This window comes from Penicillium verrucosum, assembly GCF_028828655.1.
Source record: "Penicillium verrucosum strain IBT 35672 chromosome Unknown utg000001l_segment0_segment0, whole genome shotgun sequence".
In the NCBI taxonomy this organism is placed as follows: domain Eukaryota; kingdom Fungi; phylum Ascomycota; class Eurotiomycetes; order Eurotiales; family Aspergillaceae; genus Penicillium; species Penicillium verrucosum.
In genome coordinates, this window is record NW_026643210.1 from 14,469,701 (window position 1) to 14,488,924 (window position 19,224).

Genomic DNA, 19,224 nt, shown 5'->3' on the forward strand with positions numbered 1-19,224 from the left:
GCCATGAATTAAAATGAGTCAGGCACGAATGGCCGTGTATAATGCAGTCTCCAGCTCCAGGTCTGCATGCAATAGTGTTGAACTTGGATATATCGCTGTGAGAGCAGTCTAATGCAGAATCTGACTTGATAAAGCATTCGCAAGACGGGTATTTATGACGCAAGAAATGCCTAGGGATCGATCCCTTATCAGAGAGGCATAGCAATGAATGTATGTTCAGAAATTCTGGGGCATCTTGGGCCGGATGGGAAGAGAGGTTGTGCCCGGCTCAGTTGCTTCTTGTGGTTGCTCGGCAATAGGAGACAGTTCCTCTTCACCGACAGCCCCTTCCACCGACTCAAGTATTGAGCCTACCGGGTTGGACAAGGTAACTGAGTCCTGCGACATGTAGCTTGCGCCGAGATCCTCCTCGGCCAACTCAGCCTCGTCAAGGTACTCGCTGCCTTCACCCTCGCTCAAGTCTTCATCGTAGTCTTCATCATCATCACCATCTTCGTCTTCTTCAGCCAGGTCTTCATCGACATCTTCTTCGTCTTCCTCTTCATCTTCCTCCTCGCTGTCTGTTGTCGAGAAGTCTGCGAGTTCATGCGGTGTATTTCTCCAGTATGTGAAATCCGTATATTCCTCGCCACCGTCATGCACAAGAAGGCTGGTTGGTGGAAAGAAATGGTCGAGTAGCTCTTGCATCGTCACATAACTGCTCTTGTAATTGTTAAGACTAAGCAAATCCAGAGACACTTCAGCGTTAGAGTTGATTGTGAAAATCCGCGTAGACGGAATGTTCACAGAACGATAACTCAATGCGTCGGTCAATCGATTTCCGAAGCCAGCATAGAAGGGATTCTCTTTGCCGCAGAAGAGGTTAAGAATATCCCGCAGACATGCCATCTTGAAAACTTCGGGTTTTCTCAGGTAGATCTCCCGCCGCAGAGCGGCCATCGTGCGATCAGGGCTACAGATCACTGGGCCTCTTGGTAGTCTGTATCCATCTTGGCAAATTCCGTGAAGATACGCCCGTGTGGTATCTGTCTGGCCTACAGACCGACTCGTAAGATACATGATATTGTACCCATTATTGGCAATGTCGGTGTACAACTTGGCGACTCCCGCATGAGTCCAATCTCGTCCGATCATATTGAGAACATGCCCCAACGCATCCGACTTGGTGATGGTCCCATCAATATCAGAAATCACGATCGGGGTATTGCCATTCCAAAGATACATATTCGCAGTGCAAATTGCTCGGTTGACGCTGAAAGACATTGTGTTGGCACCGGCCTTCAATTCCAAGGCCTTGAGTTGGTCACTTGTCAAGCGGAGTGTCTTGGCATAGTTGCGGGTTTCGACGGGGAAGGAATCATGAAGGGGTGAGTCAGGGGGTGTGGGAAAGCCGGGTTGCACATCTGATTTGGTTCGGTGATGGCGCGTAACTAACGATGGCTCCAAGACAGCGTGTTCGCCTTCACTGTGATATCCTGGGTCGGAGAGTGCATCATCGCTCATTCCCATGTTCGGCCGCATGGAGTGCAAGGTGGCCCTCCGATTTGCTGATTCCTTGGACTCTTCGCTGCTGTATATCCATAGATTGCCGTGTTCATCGGCTCCAATTAGCGCACCGATATCATAGCTTCCTTCAAGCTCTTCCGCAAGAATCTTGCGCGCAACAACCTCCGCGCGGAGGGCATCTTCTTCGTTGCTCTTGTAGCCAGTCATGTCCAACATCAGATCTCCAGTCTCGGTGACATGTGATGGAATATTGGAACCAGACAGCTTCTTCGACAGCGAAATGGCACGAGACACCGCTTCCTGGGGAGATAGAGGAGGGCTGCGAGAGCGGTGGTGTGTTTCGTCCTCGATATCAATATCATGGGGTTCGTCATTCCCATGTGTAGATTGACCGGACAGAGAGTGTTGGGGAGAGCTGGTAAGCACATTGTCGGACAGTGTGTGATCAAGCGGCGGCTTAGCGCTCAAGGAACCGTGCTGTGAACGGGCCACGTCGAATTCGTCGGGGGAACGCGATAAGGGTGTTATTGTCCCTGTTATAACAGTCAGTATCGAGAGACTTCAATCGAAACTAAGTGTTGAATATGTGTCCTACCTAAATCCGTGTTTGCACGTAGCTTGTTCGATGGCATCGCCATCGCCGGTGGGGTCTTTGCGCCTTCTGACAATGCATCCCCATTTCCTTTGTCCAGGTCGAGGTAATCTGGTTCCTGCAGCGAAGGGAGAATATCTGGTTCGCTCTGAGCTCTCGGGCTGGCTGCTGGAGACACCAACGGCGAGGTCTGCAAGGATGCGGGGATGTCATCGGTCGTTTCAAAGACAAAGAATGCTTCGCCCCCTTCTCCCAGTTTCATGGCATATTCTTGTTTTATGCCATTCACCTTGAACTCCACCTTCTTCTCAAATGGACGCAAAAGCGAAAACTTGCCAAACCGGACATGAAAGGGCGAACAAGCGAGGGTGCCTTGAAAGAGAAAAGTCAAATCAGTATCTTGTGTAAATCCCATCTCTCAGAGAACTGTAAATACCATCTTCTTGCTCTATGACAATGACATCAATAGCCCCGCTAAGGGTGGCCGGGTTGATAGAATTCCATGTCTTGGAGACGGAACCACTTATAGAGCGATAGAGCTGCATCCCGCCAAATGGGTGTCTAACACCTTTGACAGTGGAACTGGGTGAAGTCGGGCCAATGCAAAACAAATTCTAGAAATGCAAAAAGAAGGTCTGAACGATCAAAAAAAATATAATAAAAGAGTGAGACAGGTTGTTGGAGAATCGGGAAGTTAAAAGGCCCATGTGACTGACACTCGGAGACAATGAAGGCGGCTACATAACCAATTGTCACGAGATAATATCAGCACAATTCAACACAATGTCAGCCACGAGAATGGTATTATGAAGTCTCAGCCTGATGATAAATGAAGATATTACATATAATTTCTTCCGATTTACTCCGTACTTCCAATATTTGTTGGTTTCGTCAACAGCATTCAACGCCCAACATTTCTGATTATGTCAGCCTTGTAGAATGCCGAGGTCCCGTAGCGGCTGATCTTCGTTTGGCGCTAACCTGTTTCGGGTGACTAAGATTCCAGATCACGTGGGGCCTATCCCACCGCCCACTCCGGAGAGCATTGGCGATCCTCGTAATTCTCCCGTATCCCGCTGCCCACGTCCAATGGATTATAGACGTTGGGATGTATGAGCCGCTATACTTTGCTTTTGACGCTTACCCAGCAGTGGTCCCTCGCGTGAGAGTGCGGGGTGTCATGGCCCTCTTTCTCGCCGTCTCAATCCTATGGGCTTTGATCTGGTAAGTCCCTTGTCTGTTTCACCATTTCCTTTGCTCGACTAACTCAATGTGTGAAGGCTTCTCTACCGCGCGTGGCAGGTATGTCAAACTTCAAATGACGTCCTAGTTGAGAAGCTCGGTCTCGACATTCCTCCGCCACCAGAGGTCACGCTCGAAGAGATCACAGCCCGTGAAATCCGCCTTGCTTGGAAACAACCTGACTTCCATAACTCAATACATAAGCATATTATCCAGGTGAACAATGTGAAAGGTATGAGATACACATGATACTTTCCTGTCACTAAACAAAGCACTAACGGTCTGTAGTCGGTGAATCCAAACGAGCAGAAACAGCGGTGGAAATATCGAATTTATTACCTGGGAACATATATCATATTTGTGTTCTTTCCGTTAGTGCCGCCAACTTTCAAACGCCCAGTGCGATCCTCCATGTCCGAACAAAATCTCTTCCGCTCTCCGAAGCGCAGCAAAATGGCAACGCCGGAGGTCCAATTATCCGCGCCTCGATCCCTAGGTCTACAGTAGGCCTGCCTACACCGTCTGCACCGATAATGTCGCGCGAGCATAGTGCAGGCCAATTACCGGGGAAACGGCCCTCGGCCGGACGGAAATTTTCCCCTGCGGCTGGAAGCACGGACGTTTCACACAGCAATTTCGAAGAAACACTCAAGAGTAGAGCAAAGACCGCCAAAGATGAGACTTTGGAGCAATTAGCAGACCGTTTGAAGTCGTTGCAGCACGAGAACGAGAACGTGGAGAAGCAGGGAACAGAGGAGGAAGAAGAGCATATTGCACTGTTGAAGGACCTTGAAAAACAGCGCAGTGAATTGCGCAAGCGTGTCAGGGAAAAAGATGAAGCAAGTGGGGACTTGAAAAAGCATGTCTACAAGCTAGAAAGCGTCAACCGGACCGTGCAGGGCGAAAAGTCAAAACGCTTGCGGCTTCTTCAGCAGAAGGAGGCCGAGCGCAAGAAGCGCAAGAATGACATCTTGCGATGGCAGGAGAAGATTTCACGCATGAACTCCGATGCTGTACAAGCAAAGGATGACAAGGCCAGGATTGAAGAAGAAGGGACGGTGCGCGCAGACGAGGTCCGAGCCAAGATCGCGAAAGAGCAGGGGGAGATGAAGACCATCGATGATGAGATTCAGGATAAAGGAGGACGGGTCAAGAAGCTCGAAGAAGAAAGAATGGGATTGCAAGAAGGTGATAGTGAAGATGGCAAGGAGCTGGATCGGATCGACAACGAGCGAGCTCGTCAGTGGGAGCACAAGCTGGGCAACCTACACGCACGTTACGCTACACTTGTAAATCTGCACACGCAAGCCCAGCAACAATATCAAGAAGCCCAAGAACGTCTAAAGTGGCTTACAGCCCAACGACCCAGCAGCTCAGGGCCCTTTGCCTTCCCGACCCTGGATCTTGATATGTCGAATACTGCCACCATTCGTCCCCGTCGCCATCGCAGCTCACTCAACAGCAATATGTCTTCCCCTCTGAACTACCCGGGTGTCGAAACGTCGTTTCCAAGTACCGTCAACTACAACCCGTCCGGTCACTCGCCTACATTTGCCCCCAGCTCTGCGTTTTTCAATATCAATAACGGTATGGCCCTTCCAGGCTTGTCCGATCCGCCCGAGATAATGCGCTCCGATGCGGAAGTCGCTTTCAATAACCCGCAAATGAGTCCCCGTGCGGATGCCCTATTGCCATCCGATCTCCTTGGTGACGAGGAGTCGCCCGAATTCCCACGATCTATAGCTCGTCCAAGATTTGCAACTATGGAGGCATCCAGTACTCCCTTAGACAGCTTCGGTCACGGCCCAGTGTCGCCTGTTTCTTCGGACAGTCGAGCGGGCAGTATCTTTGCCAGCCCACTAGAGACTCAAAATCGGCAGGACGAATCCCAAGGTGTCCATTTGTCTGCTGCTGGGGAAGCCCCGAAAAGCGCTTCCCGGAAGCTTTCTGGACTTTTCGGTTTCCACCGGCCTCGTGGGAAAACCCTGGCCGATGAGTCTCCTATGCTGGGCTCTTTGAAACCCGGTCAGAGTCAATCCTTCCCTCGCAATATTGACGAGTTAGATCCAATCGGTGCACGCCGGCGGCGATCGAGCTATACTGGTAATTGGGCAAACCCGATGTCATTGTTCCCTCGAAGCAACACGGCTGGTGTCACCATGGACAGCTCTTCTGATCATGCGCCCTCCCGACGAGCTGCTTTCTCAAATATCTTCTCATCCAGCAAGTTTGGCTTCGGCGGTGCTGGCACCCGTGGGAATCCCGATCTTGGCAGTGGGTACAATCAATTCAGTCCTCGGCATGATCCTATTGATCCATCGTCGCTTCTCGGTGGCGTTCGACGCGGTTCTTTGTCCCCACGCCCTTCGTCGACCTCATTCGACACACCAAATCAGCTTCCACACCCCTCGACAGACAACCGCCATTTCGGGTGGCCATCGACTGATAATGCTGGACACCGCAACAGCCCGCTCGGATTTGACTGGGCCGCGCCATCCAATTGGTCTCGAGCTCCTTCTCGGCGACCTTCAATCCAGTATGGATCATCCGGCCACCTTCCTCTCGGTCTAACCGGCGAGCCTGATTTCGTGGAGGACACGTTTGATCGCCATCATCGACCTCTCCAGGCACCGATTGGCACTCGTCCGTCATCGTCTCATCGACCGTTGACCCCAAAGCTGAACCCTGCTGCTCCGGCGTTCACGGCGGTTCTCACGGGCGAGAAGTCGGAAATGGACACAGACAAGAGCAATGACCCCGATAGTCCATTTGATATCCACGAGTACGATGGATCTCCTTCGGACTCTCGTACGTCTCGCTCCCTGTCCCTTTTCACCGGCGATTCATATGAATCCTTGGAGCGCATGCCATCCGGGGCTTCCATGGACAATGCCTCCAAGGAGTCGTTCATTCGCAAGATCACGCGCAAGGGCAGTTCCAGCAAGTTCAGCTCATGGAAGGATCGCTCGGGGCTTTTCTCTAAGAAAGGTGAATCCTCGCAAGGTGATATTGACGAGGATGCGGCCAGCGAAGCGCAGCTCGGCAAGAGTGTCGATAGCACTGTCTCAAGTGTGGCATCTGCTGACCGCTCCACCCGCAGCAGCCTAGGATTCTTTTCTCGCAAGTCTCGCAAGTCTGACAAGGCCAGCGAGACTAGCGAGCGAGCCAGTGAGACTGGCGATGAAGAGATTCCTGAGACTGAGAACTCATGATTCTCACATGTATCTATAGACCATCTTGGTTCTGTCTTTTCATTTTCATTTCCTAGATTCTGAAGTATCCTGCTCTCTTGGGGTTTGATATGCATCTCAACTACATACTAGTTTTATTTATGGACTTTTTATTATTATACATAGCAGTTACCTGGGTACATCTAGATACTGTAGTGACCTATCGTCTTCATAGAAAATCATTGTAATATTATTCTCCATCAAACCACTTCAAGTCCTCAAAATCGGACCCTTCGAGTGACTGGGGCAAATGCGGGCGGGCAGAAATCGCACAAAATGACAACCTTGGAACTTCCATTCTCCGGGTCTATTCGTCCCTTAACATCAAAGTCCGGTAGATCAAATAATGGCGAACTCAAGGTAAGCAATCAAATTTCCAATAAAAAAAAATAGTCCAGCTACTAAAAGAACACAGATTTGAGTACGTCAAGTCCTTCGAGCAGCCGGATGTGCTGCTCCCCAGTACGTGGATTGTGGTCCGCATTGATGGACGAGGATTTCACAAGTGAGTCTCCATCTCTATTACTCATGGCGATGGTCTATGCATAAGGAATATTCATGCAATAAGTATCCGTCTTCCTATGCATATATTTCGCCAACATATGATGATATGACTGCAACAATGCATTCATCTGTATATTCAGAGTCTAACATACATAGACTCTCTGATCACTATGCTTTCGCGAAACCCAATGACCGCCGGGCACTGGATCTGATGAATGCTGCGGCAGTTGAGGTCATGAAAGAGCTTCCGGACCTATGCATCGCCTACGGAGTCAGTGACGAATTCAGGTATGTCCAGCTCGTTTCATCGCTATCCTCGCAATCACTAACAGTACTCCCTCAGTTTTGTCTTCCACCCCAACTGCCAACTTTTTGAGCGGCGCAATGGGTGAGTATTCCCTCTTTACTTCTATCTCCTACGGTGTGATTTCAAAGAAAGGCCGTTGACAGGAGTTCTTCTATCCAGGAAACTAGTGACCACCATCGTCTCTACGTTCACAGCACACTATATCTACAAGTGGAGCGAGTACTTCCCTGAAAGACCTCTCCTCCCACCATATCTGCCCTCTTTCGATGGGCGTGCGGTCATTTACCCAAATAACCGTATTCTCCGTGATTATATGAGCTGGAGACAGGTTGATTGTAAGTGACTGTACCATAGCGATATAGTCTCGCAATACCCTTGTTTCGAGCCACATATGACTAACCCAATATGACTAGGTCATATCAATAACCTCTACAACACTACCTTCTGGACAATGGTGCTACAAGGCGGAATGAGCAACACAGATGCCGAGCAAGAGTTAAAGGTAGGCTATTGTTCTTCCAATTCGAAGTACAGGTAATTGACTTGATATCAGGGTACTGTGTCTGCCGACAAGAACGAGATTCTCTTCAAGCGGTTTGGTATCAACTACAATAACGAGCTGGAGATCTATAAAAAGGGCACTGTTCTCTATCGCCAGGTATGCGCCGATTTCCATGCTGTGTTTTTCTTTTTATCTTAATCCGTTCTAACATGTCTCAACAGTACGAACTGGAGGAACCTAAGCCTACCAAATCATCTGCAGACGAAGAATCACCGGTGGTCGAGTCTCAGCAGTCAAGGTCACAGCAAGACAAGACCCGCAAACTACGCCGGAAAGCACAGGTCGTGATTGACCATGTGGATATCATCAAAGATGAATTCTGGGAGAAACGACCTTGGATTCTATCAGGTAATCCTGGAAAGTTACCAGCGTAGCTTAGATTCAACACAAAAGCAAAAGATAGACATTTACATTTCCTATGGTTGCAAGTCATGATTTCGCCAAACAAAAAGGGTATCTCGGTTTCTAGATGGCGTAAGATAAAACCGGTGTATGCAGAATTTTATACATGGTCCTGACATGCATGTAAAGCGCTCCAATATCAAAATGGTTAGAACAAAAGGGACACATCAGGCTTTAGCCTCCTTCTTGTCCTTCTTCTCCTTTTTAGTTTTTTTTTGAGTCTTCAGCGACCCCATCACCTCCTGCGCTCTTGTTCTTAGCCTTCTTGCTCTCCTTCTTCTCCTTTTTCGCCGCCTTCTCTAACCGCGCAACAACCTCATCCGTCTCCGTATTATCCACCCCAGTCTGATCAGACTCCTGATCAATCGACGTGGGCGTCGGATAATCCTCCTCAGAAGCAGTACGCTTTTTCTCCTTCAAAGCTTTCTTCGCGAGCTTCCCAGCAATCTTCTTCTCCTTCTTCTCAGCCTTCGCAGCCCTCTTCACACGCCTCACTTCCTTCCTCTCAGCCTTTTCCACCTTCCGCGCAGTCTTAGCCAACTTCCTAGCCTTGCGATCGCCTTCGTCCTCCTTCTCACGCTTGCGCTTCGACTTGGAGGTAGGAGTGGAAGTGGAAGTAGACGTCCCGCTCTCGGCTTTCTTCTTATCGTTCCCGTCAAGCGTACCGGCCAACCCATCCCCCCTCACAAAATGCCGATAAAGCTCGCTCGTCAGCGCATTGTTTTCACGCGATGAGTTGGCCTCGAAACTGTCATTCCCGACTCCCTTCAGTGCATCTTCGAAACCGCGCAGCCACCATTGGTTCGTCGGGTCTTTTGTTGTCTTCTTGCCCACGCCGTGGTTGTTCGCTTTGCGCGATACAAGGAGTGGTCGCGTGAGGCCTAGTCCGCTGTGTGCGCCTGGTCGTTTGTTTGGGTTCAATGGGTTGCCCGGGCCGGACCAGCCGTGTTTGATTAGGTACGCTTGGGCGTCCATTTTGGGGTGGGTGATGTGTTTGCCCTTGGATTGTAGGATTTGGGTGGGAAATGGAGCTTGGTTTTTGGGTCTTGGGTATTTTGCTTGGGTCTTAGTTGTGTATGTTGTGGAATTGGAGGAGAAGGGATTTGAGGGAGAGTCCCTTGTGCAAAAAAAAGTTTGGATAAGGAAAAAAAGGTCAGATAAGATTTCTTGTTCGGATTCACGTGACGGGCGGACTATATACTTCTTCCTGCTTTGTTTATTTCTTTTGCTTTGATTGGAATAGATGTATAGTTTATTAGTTTTGGAAAGAGAAAACTCTGTTTGAATTGGCAATGGTCCAAAAAAAGTACATGTGGTTCAAAATCAAAATGTATATGCCCCAACGAAGGTCATTTCATCATTTCACATTCCAGAAATATATTTCAACCTACAAAGTAGATACTACCAACCCACTAACCACCCAACCAATTAATTTCACAGACTACAGTAATTCAAATAGTAACGACATAACCTCATATGACCTAAGTGCAGGACTATCTATTTTTACCTTTTTTACCCAAACACCCAATGATACACAACAGACAACCGTCAGCAGTAGATGCAAATGAATTCACCCGCACATAGTATACAGACTAGTACGGCTTGAACCTATCCTTCTTCTTCTCTTTCGGGCGAGCCTTTGCAGACCCAGACTGGACTGGAGCATCACTCCCCTCAGCAGGTCTCCATGCCCGCACGAAGCCATCCTCACCACAGGTGAAGACTGATTGACTCTGATGGAGATAGTTGGGTTAGCGAGGGTTGTAGACAACAAAAGCCAAAAGCAGCCCAACAGATCTATATAACATATAACAAGAAGCATCCCCTGAAAAACGTACCTGTTCATCCAAGTACACCGAGCGCACAACCTCCTCGCAATGAGCACGGGGCAAGCGCCAAAGATTATCCCGGTCTAGCTTCCACGACGGGCTTGAAACGAGTGGGACAAGATCGAGACGGTTGTCACTGCAAGATACTAGTTAGCAAACACCCCACGAGCCCAGCCCAAGAACCCAGAAAAACACAAGCACAACAGCACGTGTGCGTGCCACGACTTCTTCCGAGCACCAAACACAAGAAAAAAAAAAAAAAGAAAACCACAAAGCGAGACAAGAAACATACATCTTATTTCCAGCGGCGATATACGGCCCCTGTGTACCGACACAGAGTTGCGCAACATACTCGCATCCCAGCGGGTCGCGCACATCACCGAAATGCACGGGCTCGGGCTCCTGCGAGGCATCGTCCGGGTCCGTGGCCGGGTACACGGAGAAGTGCTCGTCGTGGCTGAGGGCGAAGATGGTGCGTTCTGACAGGAACCCAGCATGATGTACGGAGCCGTGGTTGATCACTTGAACCAGGGCTTCGTCTTCATCTGTTACGGTTGTATCGTAGATGTTTACTAGTCCGTCCGTGCTGCCGGAGAGTAAGATGTTGCTGCGCGTCGGGTGATATTGGAGCTGTGTACCACCGGTAACAGGCAAGGTGCCGATGCAATGGTTAGTCTGGCTGGTATTGCATGTGGGTATTGAATTGGATGGTTGGGGGGATGTTGGGGGCACCGGGCTTAGAATGGAGGTACACTTACCTCGGTGATATCGTCGTTGTGGCTCTCCACATATTGGAGGCGGAATTCCTGGGGGGAGCGGATGTCCCTATTTGTTGGTTAGTGGGATTTGGGTTTGGTGATAGAGCACAGCTGTTTTTGTCTTAGGGTTGGAAGACAGATCCCGATGTAACGATTGAATGATAATGCTGGGTCCAGCATTCAAATCAAACCCGAAGTATAAGATGAAACCTACCAGAATGCAACAACCGCCTGCGATGAGACAAGTTCCGTTCCCGCAACAATAGTGTTTGTCTCCGGGTTACAAGCCACAGACAGAACAGGTGATTTTTTCGCTAGACACATAAGACAAAGAATTAGCAAATATGCATTTTGATAACCCGCAACGAAACCCGCAACCAAGCCAGGACCATCCTTGAATCCAAGCGTCGATAAATTCTCCGAAAACCAGTAACAGGCGACCGGAAATGCAGCAGCAAAACACAAAACTGCACTTGTCCAAGCAGGTTCCCGAAGACAACCCTAATAGGCAATAGATGCATAAAACTCTTCCCCTCAAAAAGAAAATAATAATAAAAAAAGCTTAACCAAAACAAACTCACCCGTTTCCATCTCCACAACCGGACTTCCATTCCCAGCCCGAACATCCCAAACCTTCACCTTCCCATCACGGCCACCGGTAGCCAAGAGGTGTGACTCGCCCATGGCGAAGCTGCGCAATGCGGTAACACCGCCATTGTGGGTAGCGTCCGAGATCACAGATGCGCGATCAAGATCGGCGGCGTTAAAGACGCGCAGCGAATCATCTGATGAGATGGCGGCGAAAGTCCCCGGGGCTGAGGGGACGATCGAGTAGATGTAATTATCTGCCGGCAGCGACAGAGTCGATGAGGCCACTGATTTGAGTGTGTGCATTGTGTGATTTAGGGGAGCTGATAGTCCCGTTGCCTGTTGTGTGGCTGGATCTCGTTCTCGGGTTTGAATTTGAATTTGATATCGAGATGTTGATCTCTGGGGGTGATCCCGTTGTGGCTGATGTGAGGGGCAGCGATTTAATGATTCCAAATTGGTGATTAATGTCTCTGATGATGTGTGTTGTGTTTTTGATATTTGAGTTTTATGTACTCCGTACTCTGTTTTATTGGAGGATTTTACTCAATTTGGACGGTGAGGTTGGAGTTTGGCCAGGGAAAATTTCCTGGCGGGACGTGGGGCCCAATATTCTGTGTACGGAGCACGATGTACTCCGTACCTCAACGTGTACATCCCGATCACTAACTTGACTACTCAAATAGTATACAAAAATATATTAACCAAATTCAAAAGATTCCCTTGATCACAAAAAAAACTCGAAATTGAAAATATATGTATTTGCTTCTAGTCGAGAATAAGGGGCAAGAAAAAGTTTGGATAATGTACTCCGTACTCCGTACGGAGTACGCTAGATTTTAGTCCCTCCCAAATAACTCACTAATGCACGATGGCACTCTTGTTAAATCCAATCCCATGAGCTGTCAGTACCAAGAGTGTTGAGCAGATTTTGGAGGATTAATATCCCTCAATGACGAGTCAGTCTCAGGTGGAAAGTTCAGCAATCAGCGCTTGCCGCGCTGGATCGCGTGAAAATATACTTATTAATTGTACGGGGTATGTAACATGCAAGGAGAACTCGGGGTTTGACCAGATTTCTTTGTATCCGAAGAGGAGGGCATGGATAATATGTTTTATTAGTAATGTGAATCAGGCTGGGATGGACCCGGTGTCCTGGGAAAGTCCAAAATACCCCAATGGGGAAAGACACAGGACCATTATTGGGGCTTGAGGGGGAATGTTGACACGTATAATGCATGATATAACTAGGTACTTAAGTAGTATATATGTACTCCGTATAGGGTAGGAATTGAAATTAAAAATCAAAAGGTTTAACGAGTCATGAGCTGACCCAGCGGGGTGGTCTTAGGGTAATTCTTACATATCACAAACAGAGAATCCAAGTAAATGATTACCACACAGCTAAAGTGTGTTGGTCAAGATGTGGTATCCCAGCCACCGGACCCAGGGCTCTGGGTTGCGGTGAGGGGAATAGGTATTTATCAGACTACAACCGGATAAATTGCAAGGTCTTTTATTATTTTATTTTATTTTAGAGCAGAATGCAGAGTGTGTGACAGAAGTACATACAACATACAACATACACATTCCAAGGTTGTCCCAGGTGGCACAGTCAAAACATATTGTGTTGTAGGTATAATACAGAGTATACCATTATTACTAGACCAAGGCAGAAAGTGAATAGCGCCACGCTTACGGAGTACCCTACCTAGGTTTACCTGGGTTGACGCCTTTACCACTCTGTTGGGCCCTCACCAAGTGGAATCCCTGGAAATGAGAGGCCCAGACGGTCCGCATCCCGCTGAGGGCGTGGGTCAACCTTTTTGGTCCACGTCGATCTAGCTCTTATGGAGTTAGTGATTCGTGTAAGGTATTCCTATTCCTATGGTATTATACAGAGGAGATGATAGAATATGAGAAGTTCAAATTATTATATTCAAAATGAAAAAAAAAAAAAAAAAAAAAGCAAAGAAGAAAAGCAAAGGACTTAAATTACTAGGATTTGACCCCGAGCCCTAATTGGTTTAGCTGCTCCTTCAACCACTGCTCTGGGATGCCTGTGCATAAAAAGTCTTGTACATAGATACGACATAATATATCGGATTATAGGATGACTCTGTACGGAATATATAGTATAATTGATAGTTATATAAAGGAACTGAATTGTCAAATATTTCACAGATTGACAGATAAGAAGATCAATATATATTCAAAATAATCCAAAATATCCAAAATATCCAAAATATTCATATTACAATGTCCAAGTACAAGTACTCCGTACCCGATACAACGAGTACCGGTAGCGCGGATCGTACTTTACTCTTGTACAGAGGGACTCCGTACTTCTGCACCGAATTCTGCACCAAACTTCTTTTCTCATTTCCCCTTCTCTCATCCTTGTTCTCCCATTCTCTTGTTTTGCTGGCTGCTTTACCCGCACCCCGCTACCCGTGGGCCCGACGGGAAGGAAACCGCAGCTTAACAACCTTAAAACCCTCCTTCTCCTCAGTTTTTCTCTTTTCATTAGAAGTTGGACCTGACATTGGATATCAAACCGTGCCAATTTGAGCCAATCTGACCCAGTTGCCTAAGAACCTCGAATCCCTGGGCTTCACCACCCCGACCGTACGATCCGCCCTATCGCAGAACCTCTCTCATTTGGCCCGAACTCATCACACTTGCTCGTGTGCTTTTGCTGTGTTTTAGTGTCTCTCATACCTAACTTGTTCTTTTCGACTTCCTTTTTCATGACTGGCATGATCGGTCGATTCACAACTGCCTCAGATATCTTGCGCGATCATTGATTGATTGCCGATATCAGCATGTCTTACAGAGAGTCTCCTGGGTCCTTTCCCGCGCCTGATCGCACATCGCTGCCGAAAATGTTTACGAACGGGGATTCCAGGATGCGACACCTGCCTCCCATAAATTCCCCACCACCGCCCAAACGATACAAGTCCGAGTCGACCCCAGCGAGCGATGCCGGCCACTCTAGATACTACTCGCACTCCGTGGCGAGTGATCGAGTCCGATCACGACAACCGTCTTCCGCAATGGACTTGTACACGCTGATCGACAGAGATCCGGTCGATAAAGATCCTCGCAGGAACGCTCGTTTTGCTAGCAATGGATCGGTGGCCACACAGGCATCCCACACGTCAAACACATCCCAATTATCGCGATCATCTCCGATTATAATTTCTGATCGCAAGTATGCCACTCCACACTCAATTGTATACAACATAGGTTCAATGACTGACCCCCGCCCGAATAGGATACCCGAGAAATACCCGAATCACAAAGAGAACGGCCGAATGTATCACGGCTATCGGAAAGGAATCTACCCGCTCCCGTGCGACGAGGAAGAACAGGACCGTCTCGACATATTCCACAAACTGTTTACCGTTGCACGGGCCGAGGATGGCTTGATCTATGCACCACATCCCCCGGGGTCCAGAATTCTCGACCTGGGTTGTGGAACGGGTATATGGAGCATCGAAGTTGCGAACAAATTTCCGAATTCCTTCGTGGTCGGTGTTGACCTCGCGCCGATCCAACCGGCCAATTTCCCAAAGAACTGTGATTTCTATGCCCCGTTCGACTTTGAGGCGCCCTGGACCTTGGGAGAGGATTCATGGGATATCATCCACATGCAGATGGGATGTGGTAGTGTTGCAAGTTGGCCAAGTCTCTATCGACGGGTCTTTCAGCATCTCCGGCCGGGTGCCTGGTTTGAGCAAGTCGAAATCGATTTCCGGCCCCGCGTTGAGGACAAAGATGGTGAACCGGGACGCGCTATGGCTAGCTGGTACTCGACCTTGAAGCATGCAACTGAAGCCACCATGCGGCCCCTGGCCCACAGCTCCAACGAAACGATCCGGAATTTGCAAGAAGCGGGCTTCACCGAGATCGACCACCAGATTGTGGGATTGCCTATGAATCCATGGCATCCTGATTCCCACGAGCAGAAGGTTGCGCGCTGGTACAATTTGGCTATCTCTGAGAGTGTTCAGCCATTGTGCCTGGCTCCTTTCAGTCGGGTTCTTTCTTGGTCCAGGGAGCAGATTGACCGCATTGCATTCGATGTCAAACAGGAAGCTTTCGACAAAAAGATCAAAACGTACAACCTTCTGCACATTTATCAAGCGCGAAAACCTCTTGAGGAATAACCTGGTGAATCCTACCCACATGGCAGTCGACCCAAGGGCAACTCCTTCAATTTGAAGGAGATGATTCCGACCATGTCAACGCTATTGCCTTAAAAGACCACACCCGCTTGATCATCGAATTCAAAATAGACCGGGTCGCCGCTCAGAGACTTTGGCTGGCCCAGAGTGCACTTGCCACATTATGTCGAATGTGTTTCTGCTGCAAGGGCTGCAAGTACAACTAGATGTTCGCCCCAGAGCCAACGGCTTCACAGCACACCACAGCGTTATGATTTTTGTTTTGTTTCTAGTCCAGGTCTGTATGAGAACCGAGATACTATCCCTGGAAGCGAAGGACTCACAGGTCCCAACAGCCGGAATGGGTATGAACATTGTTTAATTGACTCCCTAAGGAGGTTTGGGGGGATTGACGGCTGACACGATGTGTATGTTCTTTCAATGCGCTTTTTTCTATGCGCCCACGGTCTACTTGGGGTCATGACTTTTCGTTTTCTTTCTTTCACTCAACTCCATTCAATCCTTTCTCTTTTTGTTTCTTTTCTCTGCATGCTGGACCTTGCATCTCGTGGCGTTTTGGGCTTTTAGTTGGGGGTTTCAAATCCTTCAGGCTTGTGATATATACCCAGATTACTTTCCTATAGTTTCTGACACTTCCATTTGCTACCTGAATGACGAGTCAATATGTCTCTTTGGAATCGACTTTTCTCTTTGTATGCCTATCTCATATATCTTTCTCCATTTCGGGTAGTAATGGTCTAATAGTCCTCGATGTCTGTGCTGATACGACCACCGTCTGGAAGACTGCACCATCAAGTCTAGTTCTACTATAACAACTGTTGGTTTCCTTCATATTATGGTCATTCGCATTATGATGGCAGGATCTATTAGTCTTTGCAATCATTGCTGTCGACTTTTCCCTATAAAGAAGACCCTGAGTCTTACAAATATATAAATATGTACTCCGTACCTCTATTGAATATAGTAGAACCTGGACAATTTAAATAATCATATATTTATTGACTATAGCATTAAATCAAATGAAGGCTAGAAGCTTTTCCCCCAACGCCGGATTGTAGACCAACCATATCCGCGCTAAAGATGAACGCCGCTATGCAAAATACGCCAGTACAGTTCCAACAACAACGAAGATGTAGGAGGTACAAAAAGGTAACACACTCACAAAAAGAAAGGCCTGCCAACTATCGGCGGCGACTCCTGGTAGTACCCTTCGAAGTCGAATTAGCCGCAGGCTTATCCGCATCCCCATTGCCATTGCCATTGGCATTGGCATTGCCAGCTCCAGACGTCCTGCGTCGCATAGTTCCGGGCCCAACAGCAACAACTTCCTCACCAGAATCACTGTCCTCAATGTCCATCAAGACAGGAAGTATAAACGACTCAACGCCATCAGCATCTCCCTCCCCCTTCACCACATCAAGCGTTATAGCATCCGGCACCTCATCCTCTTGATCTAGCCGGCGCTGATGCACCTGCTCAGCTGGGTGAACATCGAACTCATCCTCTGCTTCCATGTACTCAACGTTCTCCTCGACTTCGCCGAAATCGGGCGCCAGCGCGGACCATTTCTGCGGCGAAACGATTGACCATGTGTAGATGCACCCGGTCTCCAGTCCGCATGCCACAACCATCGGTCTGCCGGGGTGCCATTCCACAACGCCGAGTTCCTCCCGTGGTCCTTCCAAGATCTTGACGAGTGACCCGTGACTGCGTTCCCACACGTATATATCAGGGTTCATGAATGTTGTCGCGGTGACGAACTCGCCCGTAGATGAGAATGTGACGTGGTTCCAGCTGAGTCGGTTGACCACGTCTTGGAACTTGTGCTCAACGTGCAGTTTGATCGCGGATGGTTCCAGATCGATACCCAGCTGTGAGAGGTCGGGCATTATCACTGTGCGGATTACTCGGTCCGAGCTGTTGACCAGGAGGTCGCGTCCGTTGCTGGCTAGTCGGAGGAGGATGACGACACCGTTGCAGAGGCGCATTGAGTGGATTGTTGTGCAGGTTTGGGTTTCGATTATGTTGATCCAGCCTTTCGAGGTGCCGGCGATTATGTGGTTGCCGAATGCTGTGAAGATGGTTACGCATGTCGAGTGTTTAGCGTCTTGCGCTGCTTGTTTCGCGGCTACGGCCGGGTCAACTTCTTCGCCGCTTGGGGCTTGCGGTCTGAGGGGGCGGAGGGGAGGATTCGTTTGATTGGTTTTGTGTCGGAGACGTCTACCAGTACTGGTTGGTCTTCAAAGAGGGAGGCGACGAATAGAAGACTGGAGAATATAATTGGTTAGTTGATATGACTTGATGGATAGTGGCCGAATTGTGGTAGGTGTACTGGTTGAATGGGTGTAGCTCGGCGATGTAGACTGGTGCCTCGAATCGGACTGTGCGGACTCGGGAGCCGTCTTTGAGATCCCAGAGGATACATTTCCAGTCTTGGGAGGAGGTAAGAAGGTAGCGACCATCGCGAGACCAGCTGGATATGTAGTTAGTATTTTGGGGTTCAATGTAGATCGGGGTGTTAGTCTGGGGAAATTGTACCTGAGAGACTGGATTTGTCGCGTGTGGCCTTTCAATTTGCGCGCGACACCATTGGTCTCAATGTCAAAGATCACCACTGTGCCATCCGCCTAGAGCATGTATTAGTCTTCTGGCCGTTGTGTGATATGTCTTTTTTTTTTTTTTTTGGTGGTGGGGTTCACGAACTCGTCCAGAGGCAAGATAATCGCCCTTGTGGTTGAAGCTTAAACATGTCGAATGGCCGCTGACTGTGTTGGGTTGACCAGTCAGTAGTCTTCATTGCGAGGAAGTGCGGGTGGAACGTACTCAGTTTCTCAGTTAAGGTATCTGGGTATTCTTGCGCCAGGACAAATGGATCAATGAGTGAGAGATTCATTGCGATAGGATGTGTTTATATGGAGGCGGATATTTGAATTCAAAGTGAATAATCCTCAGCCAGTGAGATAGGCCAGGATAGTAAGTGGTGTTCAAGCATCCAGTGTGAAATCCAGATTGAGTGAAACACCTGAAGTAGGTTTCTCTGTAGTGACAATAATCTTCATTCCTTCTGCCGATGTCGATATCCATAGAATCCGGAAGATGCTAGGGCGGTGACAAAAGCCCATCTAAAATAAACCCAAGTCGATGCCTAAGATTGATGCCTGTACTATTCACCGCTCTCATTTACTATTGTGGAAGGTGCATATTGAGTGCATTGATTCTGCCGTTGCCTGCAATTTGGGGAAGGTACCCACACTTCTGCCAAAGCGGTAAGGCAACGTTTAGACGGCAACCATCGCGCAGGGAAAACTCAAGCCCCATCACAGTGAGGCAACCTCAGAACATCACCCTTTCATCTCCCCGACACGACATCCACCCACCGCCTCCAACAACCCAGGAGGATCGCGCCGTCTCATCGCGATACTTCTTCAATACACCGCGAAGACGATCTTCTTTGCCGCGCTCTTTTTCTCCTTCTTTTTTTGCTCCGTGACGTTCGGGACCTCTAGGTCGCCGG

General features: G+C 48.7%; 7 protein-coding genes across 7 annotated transcripts; 3 read left to right on the forward strand and 4 right to left on the reverse strand.

Annotated features, from left to right (window-relative positions):
• Positions 1 to 216: 216 nt before the first annotated feature.
• On the reverse strand, positions 217 to 2,709 carry N7516_005341 (putative lipin Smp2; the record flags this gene model as incomplete). Its single annotated transcript, XM_057218061.1, has 3 exons — positions 2,535 to 2,709; positions 2,102 to 2,470; positions 217 to 2,039 (listed from the first exon to the last, which is right to left on the reverse strand). The coding sequence occupies exons 1-3, from the start codon at positions 2,641 to 2,643 to the stop codon at positions 217 to 219; spliced, it is 2,301 nt and encodes a 766-aa protein (XP_057079944.1). The 5' UTR covers positions 2,644 to 2,709.
• Positions 2,710 to 3,206: 497 nt separating this feature from the next.
• N7516_005342 (Fibronectin type III domain protein) lies at positions 3,207 to 6,552 on the forward strand (the record flags this gene model as incomplete). The annotated part of the gene is made up of 3 exons (XM_057218062.1): positions 3,207 to 3,322; positions 3,379 to 3,572; positions 3,629 to 6,552. The coding sequence occupies 3 exons, from the start codon at positions 3,207 to 3,209 to the stop codon at positions 6,550 to 6,552; spliced, it is 3,234 nt and encodes a 1,077-aa protein (XP_057079945.1).
• Positions 6,553 to 6,916: 364 nt separating this feature from the next.
• N7516_005343 (tRNA guanylyltransferase) lies at positions 6,917 to 8,317 on the forward strand (the record flags this gene model as incomplete). Its single annotated transcript, XM_057218063.1, has 8 exons — positions 6,917 to 6,930; positions 6,986 to 7,075; positions 7,231 to 7,362; positions 7,418 to 7,462; positions 7,541 to 7,716; positions 7,795 to 7,883; positions 7,935 to 8,039; positions 8,105 to 8,317. The coding sequence occupies 8 exons, from the start codon at positions 6,917 to 6,919 to the stop codon at positions 8,315 to 8,317; spliced, it is 864 nt and encodes a 287-aa protein (XP_057079946.1).
• A 232-nt stretch (positions 8,318 to 8,549) lies between these two features.
• N7516_005344 (uncharacterized protein) lies at positions 8,550 to 9,320 on the reverse strand (the record flags this gene model as incomplete). The annotated part of the gene is made up of 1 exon (XM_057218064.1): positions 8,550 to 9,320. The coding sequence occupies one exon, from the start codon at positions 9,318 to 9,320 to the stop codon at positions 8,550 to 8,552; it is 771 nt and encodes a 256-aa protein (XP_057079947.1).
• Positions 9,321 to 9,937: 617 nt separating this feature from the next.
• On the reverse strand, positions 9,938 to 11,826 carry N7516_005345 (WD40 repeat domain-containing protein; the record flags this gene model as incomplete). The annotated part of the gene is made up of 6 exons (XM_057218065.1): positions 9,938 to 10,078; positions 10,184 to 10,310; positions 10,467 to 10,804; positions 10,933 to 10,999; positions 11,147 to 11,246; positions 11,514 to 11,826. The coding sequence occupies 6 exons, from the start codon at positions 11,824 to 11,826 to the stop codon at positions 9,938 to 9,940; spliced, it is 1,086 nt and encodes a 361-aa protein (XP_057079948.1).
• A 2,603-nt stretch (positions 11,827 to 14,429) lies between these two features.
• On the forward strand, positions 14,430 to 15,692 carry N7516_005346 (class I SAM-dependent methyltransferase; the record flags this gene model as incomplete). Its single annotated transcript, XM_057218066.1, has 2 exons — positions 14,430 to 14,734; positions 14,798 to 15,692. 2 exons carry the CDS (start codon positions 14,430 to 14,432, stop codon positions 15,690 to 15,692), a joined length of 1,200 nt encoding a protein of 399 aa, XP_057079949.1.
• A 1,199-nt stretch (positions 15,693 to 16,891) lies between these two features.
• On the reverse strand, positions 16,892 to 18,603 carry N7516_005347 (Set1-mediated histone H3-K4 methylation subunit Swd1; the record flags this gene model as incomplete). The annotated part of the gene is made up of 5 exons (XM_057218067.1): positions 16,892 to 17,948; positions 18,043 to 18,183; positions 18,249 to 18,337; positions 18,414 to 18,475; positions 18,534 to 18,603. 5 exons carry the CDS (start codon positions 18,601 to 18,603, stop codon positions 16,892 to 16,894), a joined length of 1,419 nt encoding a protein of 472 aa, XP_057079950.1.
• Positions 18,604 to 19,224: the final 621 nt, after the last annotated feature.